The sequence below is a fragment of the Bos mutus genome, chromosome 4 (genome assembly GCF_027580195.1).
Source record: "Bos mutus isolate GX-2022 chromosome 4, NWIPB_WYAK_1.1, whole genome shotgun sequence".
NCBI lineage: Eukaryota > Metazoa > Chordata > Mammalia > Artiodactyla > Bovidae > Bos > Bos mutus.
Window position 1 is genome coordinate 111027743 of NC_091620.1, and position 18391 is coordinate 111046133.

Sequence of the window (18391 nt, forward strand, 5' to 3'; positions counted from 1 at the left end):
GTGATGTTCCCCATCCTTCCCCGTCACTGTCGGTGCTTTTCTTCTAGTCACAATTAGGCTGAGAACAGTGATTCCTCCCAGTGTTTCTGTGCGCCTCTGAGTCTGAAATTACCAGCTGTGCAAACCCACCTCTGAACTGCTGCTCTGAGCGCAGTTAGCGTTTTGGCAGATCCCAGGAAACAAGCTCCTGCTGAAAATGCAAATATCTCTCCTGGCGATCACTTCCACTTTTATAGGGAGTCTGTGAACGCAAATGAATGTCTCATCGAGTGTGTGTGTGTGTGTGTGCTTGGATCACAGTGGTGGGGAGCTGTCTGCCCTGGACCCCTGGCTCCTTGAAGTTTTCCAAGCAAATGTGGACACGTAGGAAAGGTGCTGGCAACTTGGCATCCGCATGTTTAATTAAACTGCCTGGACCAGTCTGAGCTGAAAGATGACTGACTCTAAAATGGATTCACCCATGATATTTTGAGTCCAACAAAACTGAGTATTTTCTCTGTTTTTCCTACTCCCTGCCTGTTTCAGGTGCCTTTTATGCATGGAAAGTGGTCACAGTAAAATTAAAAACAAAGATAAAGAACGAAGTAGGGAGGCACAGAGCAGGCATGGAAGCAGACAGCGTGCAAGGCGCTGTTCTGTATGTGGTGTGGCCGTGAGGTTTCTGCATGAAGGCAGCCCCTGGGCCCTCCCCGTTGGTTGAGAGACATGTATACAAGTTTTAAGACAAATGTTGTCTTTAGGGCTAAATTCTAAATGATGCATGGAATATGATCTTTCTTGGGGACCACGCTTGATGCTGAGATGGTGCAGAGGGACCCTCACCAGCTGGTTCTGGTTGGTGCCCACATGAGACCGGGGCAGTGATCCCGACTCAAGGAGAACGTCCATGGAAGTCTGTTTTACAGAACTGGCCAAAGAGGGGCTTCCCTAATCAAAGTGAAGGGTGGATGTACATTACCCCCCCAACCCCTCTTTGAAACCCTCTTTCAACCAGAGGCATGCACCTTCCCTTAGAGACCGTGATGGAACAGTGGAACAAGGATATCTTTCCCAAGGTACACCTGTGCCTCGTAAGTCCCCTATGGAAAAAGAGCTTTTGGTTAATTAGGTATGAAAACAACATCTTTCTCAAAGATTCAAAATGTCCATCAGCATATTAAATTCTCTCTCCATTTGTGATGGTTAGTTTTATATGTATATAGGGCTAGGCCACAGTACCCAGATATTTGGCCAGATAGCAATCTAAGTGTCCCTGCGAAGTTATTTTTTAGATGAGATTAACATTGAAATCGTAGACTTTGTGCAGATGGTGGTTGTTGTTCTATTGCTCAGTTCTCTCTGACTCTTTGCAACCTTATGGGCTGCAGCACGCCAGGCTTCCCTGTCCCTCACCATCTCTCCGAGCTTGCTCAAACTCATGTCCATTGAATCAATGACACCATCCAACCATCTCATCCTCTGTTGCCCCCTTCTCCTCCTGCCCTCAATCTTTCCCAGTATCAGGGTCATTTCCAATGAGTCAGCTCTTTGCATCACGAGGCCATCATGTTGGAGCTTCAGCTTCAGCATCAGTCTTTCCAATGAGTATTCAAGATTGATTTCCTTAAGGACTGACTGGTTTGATCTCCTTGCAGTCCAGTCTTGAGCAGATTACTCTTTGTACTATGGGTGGGCCTCATCCAATAGGTTGAAGAACTAAGTAAAAAGACAGAGGCTTCCCGGGGAAGGGGGATTCTGCCTCCAGGTGGCTCCTGGGGCTAGTCTGCCATGTTGGCTTGTCCCTGGGCTTCCCTGATGCCAGCCGACCGTGCAGAGCATGGTCTTGCCAAGCCCCGACAACTGAGTGAGCCAATTCCTTAAAAAAGTCTCCCAGAAGATGCGCATCCTATGGTTTCTGTTCTCTAGAGAACCCCCATTAGTCCATCGTTCTACCTCTTAATGATGCTGGGGGCTTTCTATGGCATTACATGAAAGCATCTGATGAGTTCTCCATGTTTAGAAGGCTCCTAATAAGGGAACAGTAGCTCTTGTTCACAGAGGGTCCCTCTTGGCTGGAATGTTTTGCAGTAATCACAGCCATCAGAGTATGAACACAACAGGAAGTCTGCTGCTTGTTTTAAATTCTGCTTTATAATTTGTCACATTAACCAGAAGACCATTAACCGGAATTCATTCCCAGGCAGAGACGCAGCCCCGGCCTTCTCACAGAGGGAACAGCGGTGTGCCCAAGAGCAGCACAGCTGTCCTCGGGCCCTGCTTTTCACACTGTTTGCTTTTTCTTTTCAAAAATGATAACTGCCTTGGAAATCTGGTTTCCAGTTGGAGATGGAGGAGAAAAAATGGTTCACGCTGATAACAGTGAAAAAAAAAAACAAAAAAACTGATAACCTGAGAGCAAAGGCTAAGACTCACTGTCAGAGGGAGAGACACAGACATGACTTCTGAGAGCACCTTGGGTGGAGGGTGGGAGGCAGCTGGGGGCCTGAAGGTCCCAAGTCATCACTCTGTTGCCTACGGATTCAGGGGATTATGTGTACATTTTGGAAACCTTTCCCTTCAAAATGTTTGAAATAACACAGGGTTTGGGGAATCCATGAAAATGCAGGTAAAGCCTCAGCATCTTGGGAGAATGGGCTTTCCAAGGTCTCATCACTGGGGCGTTCTGAGTCCGGGGACTCCACATCTCAGGCATAGTCATGTCCAACCCTCGTGCTTTGACACAGGTGCTGCCCAGTGCCCTGACAGTGGCTTTGTCTGGAAGTTGCAACAGGGACATTCTTCAGCTCCTGCTCCAGTTCCCTGAAGATGGGAAGTCCGAGTCTGCAGCAAGGGAGCTGTGTGGCCTGCCCAGGGCCCAGGTGTTTTCCATGATCGTGGTGTTGGCTCGAAACCTGGACCTGCGGAACTTCGTTTACAAGGTAAGGGGAAGGCGGGTGCTGGCCTGGCTTGGGCAGCATGAGGGGCCGGTGTGGATGCCTCAGGGCCAGCAAGGCAGGTGCAGAGTTCACAGCCTTGGCCTGTCCCCGAGCCTCCTGGGCACCACCTCTGGGTCGGGGGGCTTGGAGTCAAGGGTTGCTCAGGAGATTTTCTAGGGCCCTTGCAGTTAGACCCATCAGGACATTTGGCGCAGCATTGGTGCAGTCAGCGTGCTCACTGTGGAAGGACCAGTGAACAGAGTCACCACCCGAGCTTAGCACCTGCTCCCTCCTCTTTGAGGAGCACTGGTCTGACTTTCTCTGGGAGGCTGGGTTCTGCTGCCCATCACCCCTAGTGGCCCCTCTGAGTCAGAGCCATTCCCCTACCTTGGCCATGACCTCCTCTGCCCCCCGTTACATCCTGGGGCACACGGACTGTGTCCCATGAGGGGACGTGCCCACCTCTGCTGTGGCCTGTCCAGGAGAAGGTGTGCAGATGGTAGGGGCATCGGGCAGCCCCTTCCTGTGTGAACCAGCTTGTTACCTCCCCCACCGCCACCACATGCCCACGCCCAGCAGGTGAGGGGAGAGAGATGGGAGGAACCGACGGTTATAGTGTGAGTGAGAAGGAGCTGAAGGTGACCGTGGGGACAGCTGCCTGGGGAGCCCAGCCCCTGCTGCACACAGGAGTTATGCCCGAGGGATTGCACGCACATGGCTCATGGCCTCGATCTTGCGCTCTTGGTCCTGCCTCGTCTACAACTTCCTCATCTTCCGGCCTCCACTCTGTGTATGTCTCCAGACCCTTCACCCTTGACCTCTAGGGGCTGGTCTTGCTTCAAGTTTCTCCCCAGGGAGATCAGCCGACATCTGGGCCGATCGGAGTTAGCACGGTGGCTTTGGGCGCTCCACATCCCAAAGGACAGTTTCGGGCTCAGGAAAAGGCAGATTTGCCAGTCCAGTCCTGTTTCCTCCGTGGCCTCCCTCTTTTCAGTAACTCCAAGAATCCAGTGGGTGGATGTTGTATCATACACACACACACGGAACAAAGAATAACTCTCAGGATGAGAATTAATTCTGAACATTTCAGAATTTTCATTTCAAGCTCACAAGCAGGAGAATGAGCATGTCCTGAGTCTCCATGACTGGTGAGGCCGCCCCCACCGAGGAGTGTCCGGACCTCCAGCTCACGTGCAGGCGGGTGGGTCCTGTGCTCAGCAGGCCTCTTCACTGTGCCACGTGCACTTTGGGAAACATGCTGCCCGGCAGAGGCCAGCTCTCTTAGGCACACAGAAGCGACCGATTTGAAACTGGTGCTTCTCGGGCCCAGATAGTTACTTTGACAAGGGCCATAGGGATGGAATACTGGGTTGGAGTCGCTCTCCCAGACACCATGAAATGGACACCACGGTTAGTAGCACCAGCTCCTTCTAGTTTCCCGGCTCCAGGGAAGCCTGTTGGTCCATGGTGATGCTCTGGTGTTAGAGCCCTATGGACGCACATGGGAGCCACACCAAGCCCAGGCATCAGCAGGCTCAGCCTACGCCCCGGGCCTCTCGACTGACAGCGAAGCTAAGGTGCATTTCACAAGACACCATTTGTGGTTAATGTCCAGTGTGTTCCTCTGGCCTTAGCTGCTGGGTCCCAAATCTAGCCACGCAACAGCCAGTGTCCCTGAGGGCAACTTCTCAGGTGCGGCTGCAGTTAGAAAGGCGGTGGAAATGTGACAAGAGCCAGCGCTCCCTTTGCTCCTGTCCAAGGTGTCTCTGTTGCCTTAACTGAGGACAGTCGCTTTGTTGAGTGTGTGAGGGACAGAGCGGGGCTTCTGTCCCGCAGGTCATGGGCAGAGCCAGCAGCCACGTGGCAGGTGCAGAATTGTTAGGGGCCAAGGCCCGAGTATGCAAACCTGGAAATTCAGATGAGAGCAAAGGGAGGAGACCTACTGTGCAGCCTCCACCTCTGTGGGAAGAGGCAGAGTTTGCTGACTTACCCATTCATCCAGAGACTGGTATTTTTTGGAAATTTTTATTTATTTGTTTGTTTGTTGACATTTTCTCCTAACACAGTCTCCAAAAAAACTTTTTTTTTGATCTGGACCATTTAAAAGTCTTTATTGAATTTGTTGCAATATTGTTTCTGTTTTGGTTTTATGGCCATAAGGCATGTGAGATCTTAGCTGTCTGACCAGGGATTGAACCCACACCCCCTGCCTTGGAAGGCAAAGTCTTAACCGCTGGACTGCCAGGGAAATCCCATGACAATCTTTTCAAAAATTTTTTAACCTTTTAAATTATAGTTGGTTTATAGTATTGTGTTAGTTTCAGATATATAGCACAGTGATTCACTTATACATACATGACTATTTTTTCAGATTCTTTCCCCTTATATGTGTGTGTTCAGTCATTTGAGTTGTGCCTGACTCTTTGCGACCCTGTGGACTGTAGCCCACCAGGCTCCTCTGTCCACGGGATTCTCCAGGCAAGAGTGGGTTGCCATGCCCTCCTCCAGGGGATCTTCCCAACCCAGGGGTCAAACCCAAGTCTTCTGCATCTCCAGCACTGCAGGCAGATTCTTTACCACTGAGCCACCTGGGAAGCTCCATTCCCCTTATAGGAAAGGGGAAACAACCTTATGGATTATTACAAAACATTGAGTAGAGTTCCCTGTGCTAAGCAACCAGTATTGCCAAAGGCTGTTCTAGTCCCTGTGGCCACATCAGTGACCACGACAGGCAAAAATCCCTGCCTCCATGGAATTTACATCCCCAAACCAAGAGGATGCCATGCATAAGTCAAGTGTAGAGCATTCAGTGGTGATGGCACAGGTGGGTCCCAGGATAAGGAGACACTGACGTCTCTAAAGCACCCAGGTTGCATTCCTGGCCCTGATCATCCAGCTGTGATGCTGTGGGAACCCTTGCATCTCTCTGAACTCAGGTTCTTCACCCACAAAACCAGCCCCAGCACACAGCCTGCAGGGGCAGGGAGGACTGGAAAGGATGTGTGCTGTGACCTAGGAGGACTGGAAAGGATGTGTGCTGTGACCTAGGAGGACTGGAAAGGATGTGTGCTGTGACCTAGGAGGACTGGAAAGGATGTGTGCTGTGACCTGGAGGACTGGAAAGGATGTGTGCTGTGACCTAGGAGGACTGGAAAGGATGTGTGCTGTGACCTAGGAGGACTGGAAAGGATGTGTGCTGTGACCCAGGGAGGCAGTGGATAGATGGAAACTGTTTCACACGTAACAACTATCTCATTTTGACTCTCTTCTTAAATTTCCACTCAGGGCACCCCAAAGACAGAAATATTTTTTTAGACTAAAAAAAAATGTTTTTAGTTCTATCATTTTTGCTGCTGTTTTCCAATTCATTAATTTCTGCTTCTATCGTTATTATTAAATGTTTCCTTTTTTGATCTCTTTAGGGGTAATTTTGTTGCTCATTTTCTAACCTCTTAAATTGGATGCTTAATTATTCAATTTTTTTTGTAAATGTAAGTATTCAAGGTTAAGACTCAGCCTTTAGATACAGATGCAAACTATTTTGGGCTTCCCAGATGGTACTAGTGGTAAAGAACCTGCCTGCCAATGTAGGAGATGTAAGAGATGCAGGTTCCGTCCCCGGGGTGGAAAGATTCCCTGGAGGAGGGCATGGCAACTCACTCCAATACTCTTGCCTGGAGAGTCCCATGGACAGAGGAGCCTGGTGGGCTACAGTCCATGGGGTCACAAGGAGTAAGACACGCCTGAAGTGACTTAGCACACACGAACTGATTGTTTTATTTATTCATTTGTTTGTTTATGGCCACGTTGCAGGTGGGATCCTAGGTCCCTCACCAGGGATCAAATCCTTCCCACGTGCAGTAGAAGTATGGAGTCTTAACCACTAAACTGCCAGAAAAGTACTAGAAAGAATTTTGAAAGTGGTTTGAATTTTAACAACAGGTCCCATCTGCCCGTGCTTTACGTGCTGACAATCCCAGTGCGGTAGAGTGTGCTCCAGAAATGGAGCCGATAGAGAGGACCTCACAGGGCACAACAGAGGTGTCTCCCAGGCTCAAGAGGATAAAATCCAATAACACTCTTCACTCCCTTCACTGTCCAGCGTTGGTTACGTCGTGTTGTGTTTCTTTTGAGACTCTGCTTCCTGCTGAAGCCAGCAGCCTGCTGAGGGCCCTGCTGGACGTCGTGTCCAGGCTCAGCCACCTGCTCCCCAGAGCTGGCCGCGTCCTTGAGCACCTTCCAGCATTCCTCCATGAATTTAAGATCACTGCTTTGCTGGATGCACCCGACTTCCAGCAGGTGGGTGTTTGGTCTTGGCCCCGAGAAAGGTGTGGACCCTCTGTGTCTTTGTGTTTGCTCCTTTGTTTTTCTTTCTCTTTCAAAGTCTGAAATGTGCATTGATGACCAAGCATGGGGCTGAGGGGACCTCTTAATGGTTCTGGAGGCAGCAGTGTTATGACATCGTGATGAAGACCAAAGCCTGGGGTGTCCTTCAAAATCCAAGGAAGCAGACTCCAGGGAGGCACATCCATCCACGCATGTGTGTTTTCTGTGACCTAAGAAATCACAGAATTGATCATCCACACAAATGAGATTCCAGGGGCTTTTTTAGCTTCTCAGAGAATACATTGCTTTCAAAAACCTCAATACATTTATTTGCACACAAATAATTGGGTTACAGATTACATATTGCAAATACAAACACAAAGTCCAGTGAGGTTAGTATCCTGAGGTTCGTTTTGCTTGGACTCTGTCTGCCTGGAATGAAATGGTGGGGAGGGGGCTGTGTGGGGGCCTGCTGAGTGGGAGGGGCAGGATGAGGGGTGGGTGGTGTGTCCTTGGACCTGCCGTGGAGGCAGTACTCGGGTTGGTCATCAGCTGAGGGCTGCTTTGATGATCCTCAGGCATCTGGGAAATTTGGTTGTAGAGACACATATTCATACTATTGGTTAGTCTGAGTTAGTGATATTTATTGAGTAATAATTTATGTGTGTGTATGACATTTGTCTCTTCAAGCATATAGACTAGCAGAATCAAGGGCAGAAAAGACTAAAGCTCAGATACTGTATTTTTGACGTGGTGACAGTCTTCTGTGTTCCTTTGGAGGAGGGACGGCAGGCTCAGGAGCCTTTGAGGGAATCACTCTAAGCCACTGTTTGCCTGGGACTTATTTTTCTTTTGTTCTCAGACTTCACAGAGTAACCAGGCCAGAAGTTCAGCCATTGGTTCTTTCCAGTCTTTGATGAAGATGGTTTGCAAGGACCAAGCGTCTTTCTTTAGCAGCTCTGACACCTTTCTTAACTTGCCTAGAGTTCATGAACTCTTAGGAGATGACAAAGAGAAATTCAACATTCCTGAAGATTCAAGTAAGAAAACAGTAATCCATATGTGTTTAGATTAATTTGCATTTTGATAATTAGCCCTGCTTTGTACAAGATACTCAGTCTGTGTGGCAATTGGGAACATACTTGCCAAGAATTTCCTGTTCCACCGTCCAACCTGTATCCTTCATTTAGTGTAAAGTCAGTAAATGCTGGTCTGGCAGTTGGCTTTGTAAGACCCCTGCACCCTTGAGCACAGGCTAATTCTGTTGCCTGTGATGCCATGGAACTGGGTCTTAAATTCTGGTGCACCTGAAGCCCCAGCCCTTTGGGATCCCGGGATAGCTAGTGACAGTGAGAGGTCCGGGCTTCGGTTCCTGCAGGATGGCTGTCTCACAAAGCCTGGAGAGCTGTATGTGGCCTCCCACAAACTTGCCTTCTAGATCAAGCTCAGTAGCAAATAACGGCAGAGTTAAAAGTGATTTCCTGGCCCTACTTGAAGTGGATGCATTTTGATTAGAAAGACAGACTAAGGGTAAGCGTGCTGATAAAGGTTTAGACTGTTCAGTCCCACCAACAAGTGGGGTGTCTTCGGTCCAGTGACTTCACGTCTCAATCATGTTCATCTTGTGTTTAACATGGAAACTTCATACCTGCCTCCTAAGGTTATTATGAGAGGCATTAGGAGTGACGCCTGCTAACTGCTGAGGACCGTGCTCTAGTGTGTCCTAGTGTATGAATTACTCTTCCATGCTTCCCAGCAAGTCAGCGGTTTAGGACACACACACTCATCATCTCATAGTCTGTAGGGGCCACAGTCTGAGCACTGACTAGCTGGGTCCTCTGTCGGGACTGACAAGGCTGCAGTGAGAGTGTTCATTGGAGGTGGTTGTTGGTAGAACTCACTTTCCTGCAGGTGTAGGAGCCCTGATGGCTGCATCTTTAAGGACAGCAGTGCATCTCTTTCACAGGGGGGCTTCTGGACTCTTTTAAAGGGTTTGGCTGATGGTTCAGCCAAGATAATCTCCCCTTTGACCAACTCCGGATAACCTGACCATGGGTGTGTCCACATAAGAAGGCATGTGTGCCTTGAGGCCATCTTAGACTTCTGTCTGCTGTACCCAAGACCCCTCTTTCTGTACTTGTGCCTGGGATGGATGGAGGTGTTGATGGGTCGAGGGGAAAGGAGAGTGTTGGACTGTGTAGAGGAGGAGCTGCAAGGTTCCTGAGAGCTGCCTAGAGACAGGGTGTTGGTGTGTTCATCAGCTGATGGGTAATTGGGTGGCTGTTGAACAACATATAGTGTGGCAGTGTAGATACACATTAAGGCTACTAATGTGGATACTTTTGTTGTCTCCTATACTAATCCTCATTTCCTCTTTTTTCTTACATATGGGTTTTTTGACGATTATTGATTTGTTCATCAAATCCAGTCATTCAACCATTTATCCATCCATTTATCCTTCCATCTTTCCAACTATGGATCCATTCATCCTTCCATTGATCCATTGATACAGTCATCCATCCACCCATCAGTCCGTCCATTCAGCCATCCATCCACCCATCCACTCATGTATCCATCCAGCCATCCATTTATCCATCCATCCAGTCATTCATTCACCTAACACTGAGGACCAGTCTTTCTGGGTTCTTTCATACATTTATTTCAGATGATTATCCCACTAACCATAGGAAATATTAATACCTTCATTTTTCAGTTGACATGATAGAAGCTCAGAGAAGGTTAACTGACTTGCCCAAGTTCACACAGCTCCCAAGTGGCAGATGTCAGGATTCTTGGTTTCAGATTTCTCTTTATGTTCATATTCTTTTATGTTTTCCAAGCTAAAAATTGCCACCATCTATATTAAGCTTATAATTTCAAGTATAAGTTGTTAAAATATCAGTAAGAAGGATAACCTCTATACTTAATGCTATAAAAGTCATTATGGAATCATGTACTTAATTTATATTTTGTGAAATTATTTCTTTCAATTTTATTGTGTTTATTTAATAAAAGGAATTTGCTTTTATTTTCAAATGGGGAATTTAGAAAGATGAAACTAATAGTGAAAATTATCATAACAGTAATTTTCATACACTGGATATTACAGATAATGGTATCAAAGCTAAGATAATATTCTCATTTTAAATACTCTCTTTGGGAGTAAAAGAATGGGTTATACTGAAGCATTTATCACTAGCTTAAAACCTTTAATATTTGATTACTAATATTATCATGGTAAAGGTGCCACCTTCATTAGGTACCTATTGGTTTCGTCAAGTAAACCTTCCATTGAAAGCAACCAGCACCACAGCAGGTATGAGTGCCATCACAAGGAATTGATATTTGGTGAAAGCTAGGCTCTTTAATGGAGAAGGCAATGGCACCCCACTCCAGTATTCTCGCCTGGAAAATCCCATGGACAGAGGAGCCTGGTAGGCTGCAGTCCATGGGGTCGCTAGGAGTCGGACACGACTGAGTGACTTCACTTTCACTTTTCACTTTCATGCATTGGAGAAGGAAATGGCAACCCACTCCAGTGTTGTTGCCTGGAGAATCCCAGGGATGGGGGAGCTGGTGGGCTGCCGTCTATGGGGTCGCACAGAGTCGGACACGACTGAAGGACTTAGCAGCAGCAGCAGCAGGCTCTTTAATGTAACAAAAGTAGTCAGTACCTCAATAGTTAGTCAGTAGTCAGTAGTAGCAACAGTTCTTCATAAATGCAACAAAGGAAAGCCTGTAGCATTTCATAAAGCTAAATCTTTAGGATTATGAAAAAGCCTGTAGCATTTCATAAGAAAAACCTAATTCTAATCTTGATACTGTGACTGTTGAAATGAAAATTTTCTAGATTAAACACCAGATGCATTCCTTTTACATCACTGTTTTCATTTTCAAGTGTCTTTGTCATTATTTGGTAGCTTTACTGATGATTTAGTTTAAAAATGTGAAAATCATATTTCCTTTTCATTCAAAATATCGATGGGAACAAAGTTTTGAGAAAAGAACTGCCGAGGACCAGCCCCGGCTGATCCAGGGTATTCAGGGAGACGGTGTCGACCTATTCAAATGGTAATTAGAGATATAAAGAGTAATAGAATGAGGATAGCTCAGTAAGAAAATTCAGTGGAGAAAAGAGGCTGAGTAGCTTGGTTTACGCGAAAATCAATATAACCCGTGACACCAGGTTAGCTCTGACCACGGAGGCCATGGCGCCCTCTCGAATAGCGGAAGGTGCCCCACCTTAGACACCTTCTCGAGTGGGTCTTAGAAGCCCAGGCAAATAAGTGGTCACAGAGGATATCCACGCTCCAGATGGAGACTTCAGCCGGAAGTTAAAGGAAAGAATGACATGGGGAGACAAGCATTGGTGAGCAAGGCCCCTAGCTTTATTTTTAACAGGGGCTTTTATACCTAAGTTACACATAGAGGATAATAGGGGATGCAAAGTCAGCAGTCTTTGATTCTTATAAAAACCAGGGTTTCTTTCCTGCAAATTTATAGTATACAAATGGTTTAGGTGATTTACATCATCTTCTGGCCAGAAGGCCTACTAACATTTTATGACTCTTGACAAGGACTTATCAACAAAGACTTATTTTCTCTAAGAGTAATTATTTTAAGGTTTGGCGCCATCTTCCAAAGATAAAATTGCATTCCTATAGGGCAGATGTGTAATGGGTTTACAACAAAGGAAAGAATTTATTACCTTAAGGGTCTAAAGTTACTAACACCAAGGCCACTACTTATTTTTTCTATATACCAACTATTAATTAATACACATTCAAGGATGCAATTCAGGGATGTGAAAACTTGGCAACAAGCATTGACTCATCAATGAAATCCTTTACTAGTTTATTCTGACAGTTTCTAACTCTCTGAGAGGCTCTAAGCTATTTGAATATCTTAAACTTCCCGTGCCTCTGGAGGCTAGGAGACTGTAAACAATCGTATGCATAGCTGCAGGAGTCCGGGTAAACTTGTCAGGCGAGTTAGAGAGCCATCTGAGGGGTTTGGATTTAAACACTCCTAATTGCCCAGGAACTTTATTAATTGGAGCTGTAAGTTAACTCTTTGACAGAGAGAGAGCGAGATGGTGGTAGGGGACAGCCCCCAGTAAAGTCAGAGGTGAGAGCACAAAGCAATAAAGTAGGCAGACTCTGGTTTTTTTGGGGGAAAATGCTCGAGAATATCCGGGCGGACTCCTGAGGCTCGATCCCGCCTTTGCGTATGCCGAGCCTCCTTCCTCATGACCTTTGTCACGAGCGGAATGCCTCACCGGCTCCCGGCAAAGAACTGCTAAAGACAGGGACCAAAAAATTATTTCTGACCTGACTGCCCCAATTCAGAACTGAATCATGAAAAAAATATATAAACCACTCATTTGAAAATGAGGTGTCATGGCTATATAAGTGAATTCTCCTGTATCATGAGTAACACTTTTTTTTTTTTTTTTTAATGGTGACAGCACCATTTTGCTTGAAGCTTTATCAGGAAATTCTGCAGTCTCCAAATGGCGCTTTGGTGTGGTCCTTCCTAAAACCTGTATTACATGGAAAGATACTGTATACACCAAACACTCCAGAGATTAATAAAGTCATTCAGAAGGTGAGTGTGACTGAATAAGTGTGTTACAGACCGTACAAGAAGTGCAGTGGGGAGCAGGCTGCTAAAATATTTATCATGATTGTTGTATAGCTCGTATTACACACAGTTTTCTTATGTTGATGACAATTCATTTTGCTTTTTGTTTTGTTTTTTTTTTTGCCTGTGCCCTTTGTTGTTGAGCTTAGATGTGCTGCATCATTCTCTCAGGACATCTGGGGGGAGGAGGTGTTATTTAGAGTAACTAATGCAGGGGGAACAATTAGACAGAAAGAAGGAGGCCGGTCAGGTGGTCCCAGGAGGATGTGGAGAATAGGTGGGCACCTGGTGATGAAGGGAGAGTCAGACCCTGTGTTTGTGGTCTGGGTCTGGTCGTGTCGTTTCTCAAGTTGGTGGTGAGCCTTTGGTGCCCTCACTTTCATTCCTTGGTCCCCGCCCCACTCCACCTGATGGCAGGCAAGCTCAGGTGAAGAAGTAGAGAGCTTCCCTGGAGGAGTTTGGGCATTGCACAGCTCTGCGTTTTTCCTTTCTTAGGCTTCTTACCTTCTCGTGCATGCTAAATTGCTTCAGTCGTGTCTGACTCTTTGTGATCCCATGGACTGTAGCCCGCCAGGCTCCTCCATCCATGGGATTCTCCAGGCAAGAATACTGGAGTGGGTTGCCATGCTACTGCAGGGGACCTTCCTGATTCAGGGATTGAACCCGGGTCTCTTATGTCTCATGCATTGGCAGGTGGGTTCTTTACCACTAGCACCACCTGGGAAGCCCCATTCAATTCAGGATTTATCATTGGTCATATTTACGCTTTCTTCTGAGATGATGGTGCTGTGTTTTCCTGCAGTCTCATCTTTTTTTCTGATAGTGGCTTATGAGTCCGCAGACACTTTTGAGGGGCTTCAGGAAGCCATGGGGCCTGTCAGACCTGAGGAGGAATCACCAGTCCTATTAGTGCTGAACTTCCAGGCTTCAGATGCTACTCACAACTTAAAAGCTGAAAAGTTAGTGGTGGTCATCCAAGCAGTTGGGTTATTTTGGGTCCAAGTAGGTTTTACCAGTTCATGTTTCCTTTCCCTTACGGCTGCCATGTGGAGTCTCTTTCCCACCTGTGACTCAGCTCAGGGGCTGTATTTGCCACTGTTTATTCTGATGGGGAAACAGTGGCTGACTTTATGTTTTTAGGCTCAAAAATCACTGCAGGTGGTGATTGCAGCCATGAAATTAAAAGATGCTTATTCCTTGGAAGGAAAGTTATGACCAACCTAGACAGCATATTAAAAAGCAGAGACATTGTCAACAAACGTCTGTCTAGTCAAGGCTATGGTTTTTCCAGTGGTCATGTATGGAGGTGAGAGTTGGACTATAAAGAAAGCTAAGCACTGAAGAACTGATGCTTTTGAACTGTGGTGTTGGAGAAGACTCTTGAGAGTCCCTTGGACTGCAAGCAGATCCAACCAGTCCATCCTAAAGGAGATCAGTCCTGGGGGTTCATTGGAAGGACCGATGCTGAAGCTGAAACTCCAACACTTTGGCCACCTGATGTGAAGAGTTGACTCATTTGAAAAGACCCTGATGCTGGGAAAGATTGAAGGCAGGAGGAGAAGGGGATGATAGAGGATGAGATGGTTGGATGTCATCACTGACTCAATGGACATGAGTTTGGATAAACTCCGGGAGTTGATTATGGACAGGGAGGCCTGGTGTGCTGCGGTTTATGGGGTCACAAAGAGTTGGACACGACTGAGCAACTGAACTGTGCTGATTCTGAACGTGCTTGATAACTTCTGCTTTTATCTTGAGAATGTCCATTTGGAGGGGTATTTACCGAAAGCCTGGGCTCTCACAGTGAAGTGACGTTAATCTACACGGGCATCAGGCATTCATCCTTTCAGGCCTGTGCTTTAGAGGGGCCTAGAGCCAAAGCCAGTGTTATTCAGATAATCTCAGTGCATTAAGCTTTTAAGGACTGTGGGTATTTTAGAAATTTCACAGAAAATGGCTCTATATCACAGCTTTATTTTAACTTCAACTTAAAAAATTCAACAAAAAGTTATTATTGTTATAGTGAATATTATTACACATAATATCATTGATAACAATATTATATGCACTATAGTATTATATACTGGGCTATATTCTGCACTGTAACAGCTAGTGTGACCATCCTCTTGTTGAAGAGCTCACCCTGCAATGGGGAAAGAGAAGACAAACATCTGAGGAAATAACCCAGAAATAATGTGATGAGCGATTCATTCTGAGAGCAGTGTTCACAGGCTTCCTTCCTGGTCTGTGGGTCAGGGTTCAACCAAGAGAAACAGCAGGGAGAGTTAAGAGGAAGCGTTACCACTGTATCAAGGTGCTAGGGTGATGGGCCGGTCAGTGATGTGAAGAGAATTTTAAAGCAAGAAGCCTCTCTGCTGGGCTAGGAGGGTGTCCGAGGAAGGGACAAGACCGGACGTGGCCTCCAACCAGGGTTGGGGTCCCGACCTCCCTGGGGAGAGTGTGGTTCTGGCCAGCTGGGTGGCCAGGTTGCCCAGGAGCCTTCCTGGTATGGTTTCAGGGGCATCTGCGTACTGGGGGCTGGAGAAGGTCTACACTCGGTGACTCTCAGTGAGGTTGGACCAAGCCAGGCCTGGGGGCATCATCTGCATCAGGGAGTCGTCCACAAGGAGGTGCCAGGCCAGCAGCAGCCCCTGCTTTGGAGGAGAGCCTGGAAAGGTGCTGTGTGCGGGGGGCCAGGTGCACGGTAGCTGGGTAACCAGGAGGCTCTGGAGGCAGCTGCCTGCTGGGTGGGGACTCCACACTGAGGTCAAGAGGAGAAACCTCTGAGGGAGCTTCTGGCAGGTGCTGCCTGCCAGGGGGAACTCCACAGTGAGATCAAGAGGAGAAGCCTCTGAGGGAGGCTCTAGGGGAGCCGCCTGTCAGGGGGGTACTCCACAGTGAGGTCAAGAGGAGAAGCCTCTGAGGGAGCCTCTGCGGGGAGCCGCCTGTCAGGTTGGGGGACTCCACAGTGAGATCAAGAGGAGAAGCCTCTGAGGGAGCTTCTGGAAGGTGCTACCTGCCAGGGGGAACTCACAGTGAGGTCAAGAGGAGAAGCCTCTGAAGGAGCCTCTGGAAGGAGCCACCTGCCAGGGGGGGACTCCACAGTGAGGTCAAGAGGAGAAGCCTTTGAGGGAGCTTCTGGAAGGAGCCACCTGCTGGGGGAGACTCCACAGTGAGATCAAGAGGAGAAGCCTCTGAAGGAGCCTCTGGGGGGAGCCACCTGCCAGGCGGGGACTCCACAGTGAGATCAAGAGGGAGAAGCCTCTGAGGGAGCTTCTGGAAGGAGCTGCCTGCTGGGTGGAGACTCCACAGTGAGATCAAGAGGAGAAGCCTCTGAGGGAGCCTCTGGAAGGAGCTGCCTGCCAGGGTGAAGACTCCACAGTGAGATCAAGAGGAGAAGCCTCTAGGGAGCCTCTGGGGGGAGCTGCCTGCCGGGTGGGGACTCCACAGTGAGATCAAGAGGAGAAGCCTCTGAGGGAGCTTCTGGAAGGAGCCACCTGCCGGGTGAAGACTCCACAGTGAGATCAAGAGGAGAAGCCTCTGAGGGAGCTTCTGGAAGGAGCCACCTGCCGGGTGGAGACTCCACAGTGAGATCAAGAGGAAGAAGCCTTCCCAGCAGCCCTCCAGATCTCTGTGGCAGAGCCTCATATCGAAGCAGCCAGCATGGGCCAGCCCTGCCCTTCAGACCGGGCCTGAGTGTGGACTTGGAGCGGGGGGATGACCAGATACCCACATAGTGGGTCCTGCGTGGGCTTCTTCATCTTAGGGACCTGGGGCTCCTGAGGGATAAGGAGTTCCCACAAAGCTCCTGGAGAAGGAAATGGCAACTCACTCCAGTATTCTTGCCTGAGAAATCCCATGGACAGAGGAGCCTGGTGGGCTACAGTCCATGGGTTCGTAAAGAGTAGGACATGACTGAGCATGGTTGCACATGGAATTAAAGTACAAAGCTCATCAGCTCTTAAATGTTAAGTCTCAGTTTATCAAATATATATTGAGAGGAGGTGGAGGGAGAGATACTAGGGAGGAATCCCTGCTGGAACCTCATCCAGCCCTCACACCCACAAGGAGTGTTAGCAGTGACCTCACTCACTCCTCGGGTGAGTCTCAGGGGCTAGTCAGCATGGCAGAATCTCTCAGCAGGGGCAGTGGTGACTTCTGAACCTAGGTCTGTGTGTCTCCAAGGCCCATGTTTTTCTTTTCTGTCACACCTCACTGTATCCCTACCCTAGGATGCAAGTGCTAGCACAGCAGCTCTGTCCTCAGAGGAGTGTGTTGTGGGCAAATGGGACACGGATCCCCAGCGACAGCACTGGGCAGCAGGGTGGGGAGCAGACTGCTTCCCACAGGATGGGTGGTTATGGGAGGTCATGGTAGGGGAGGCTGGTCACTGCTGGCCTTAGGGCTTCTGATGGGGTGAGGGGCGGGGGTGGGGGCCGTGTGGGTGGACACCCATTCCTGCTTCTGCACTCAACACGTTCAGATGCAGATTGAACCACGTGCTTCTCCAAGGTTCCAGGAACCATCATAGTCACTTTCCCAGATCCTCTCTCGTTCACATCTCAGAAGAACCCAGTAGGGCAGGTGCTTGTTGTTTGAAATCATTGAGTTGTGTCTGACTCTTTTGTGACCCCACTGACTGTAGCCCACCAGGCTCCTCTGTCCATGGGATTCTCCAGGCAAGAGTACTGGAGTGGGTTGCCATTTCCTTCTTCAGGGGATCTTCCCGACCCAGGGACTGAACCCACATTTCCTGCATTGGCAGGTGGATTCTTTGCCACTGAGCCATCAGGGAAGCCTGCGGGTAGGTGCTACTAGGTCCATTTTACAGATGGAACATAGTGAAGGCTGGTGAGGTTTACTCTCCCATACTGATTAGCTGGTGCATGCATGCTCAGTCACTCAGTTGTGTCTGACTCTTTGCAACCCCATGGACTGTAGCCTACCACACTTCTCTGTCCATGGGACTTTCCAGGCAAGAATACTGGAGTAGGTTGCCATTTCCTCTCCAGCGGATCTTCCTCACACAGGGATCAAACCCATGTCTCCTGTGTCTCCTGCCTTGCGACTGAATTCTTTCGCTGAGCCATCAGGGAAGCCCTCATTAGCTGGTACATGGAAGCATATTGTGGACTCCATAGCTAAATGCTTTTCACCAGCTGTATTTACAGTGTTAGGTTGTCATGTGGGAAAGAGCTTGTGCCCTGCAGCACCCTTTACTATTATCAGCCTGGGACACTAGATTCCTGATCAGATGCTCTGCACGATTTTATGCCTGTGTGTATTGGTGCGTGGTGTTTATGCACCTTCAGCACGTAATTGCCTTCAGGGGAACTTTGGGAGGATGAGAATCAGCCTCACAGGTTACAGATGGAAAGAGGCTACTGGTGTTTTAACCATTAAATGGACATAAAGCCTGATGATTAAGTAACTGAATAGAAATGAAAATTCTGCTTTCTGCTGCTTGTCAAAGATGAACGATGTCCGTGAGGTGGGAGCCTCCCAGG

The 18391-nt window shown here is 48.0% G+C and overlaps 1 protein-coding gene across 1 annotated transcript in view; it reads left to right on the top strand.

The window, feature by feature from the left end:
* ABCA13 (ATP binding cassette subfamily A member 13) overlaps positions 1-18391 on the top strand; it is a 351879-nt gene that overhangs the window by 59142 nt on the left and 274346 nt on the right. The window contains exons 20-23 of the mRNA XM_070368866.1: positions 2724-2918; positions 7050-7214; positions 8104-8281; positions 12709-12848. Coding sequence (XP_070224967.1) covers positions 2724-2918; positions 7050-7214; positions 8104-8281; positions 12709-12848 — 678 coding nt within the window. The remainder of the gene's footprint in view (positions 1-2723; positions 2919-7049; positions 7215-8103; positions 8282-12708; positions 12849-18391) is intronic.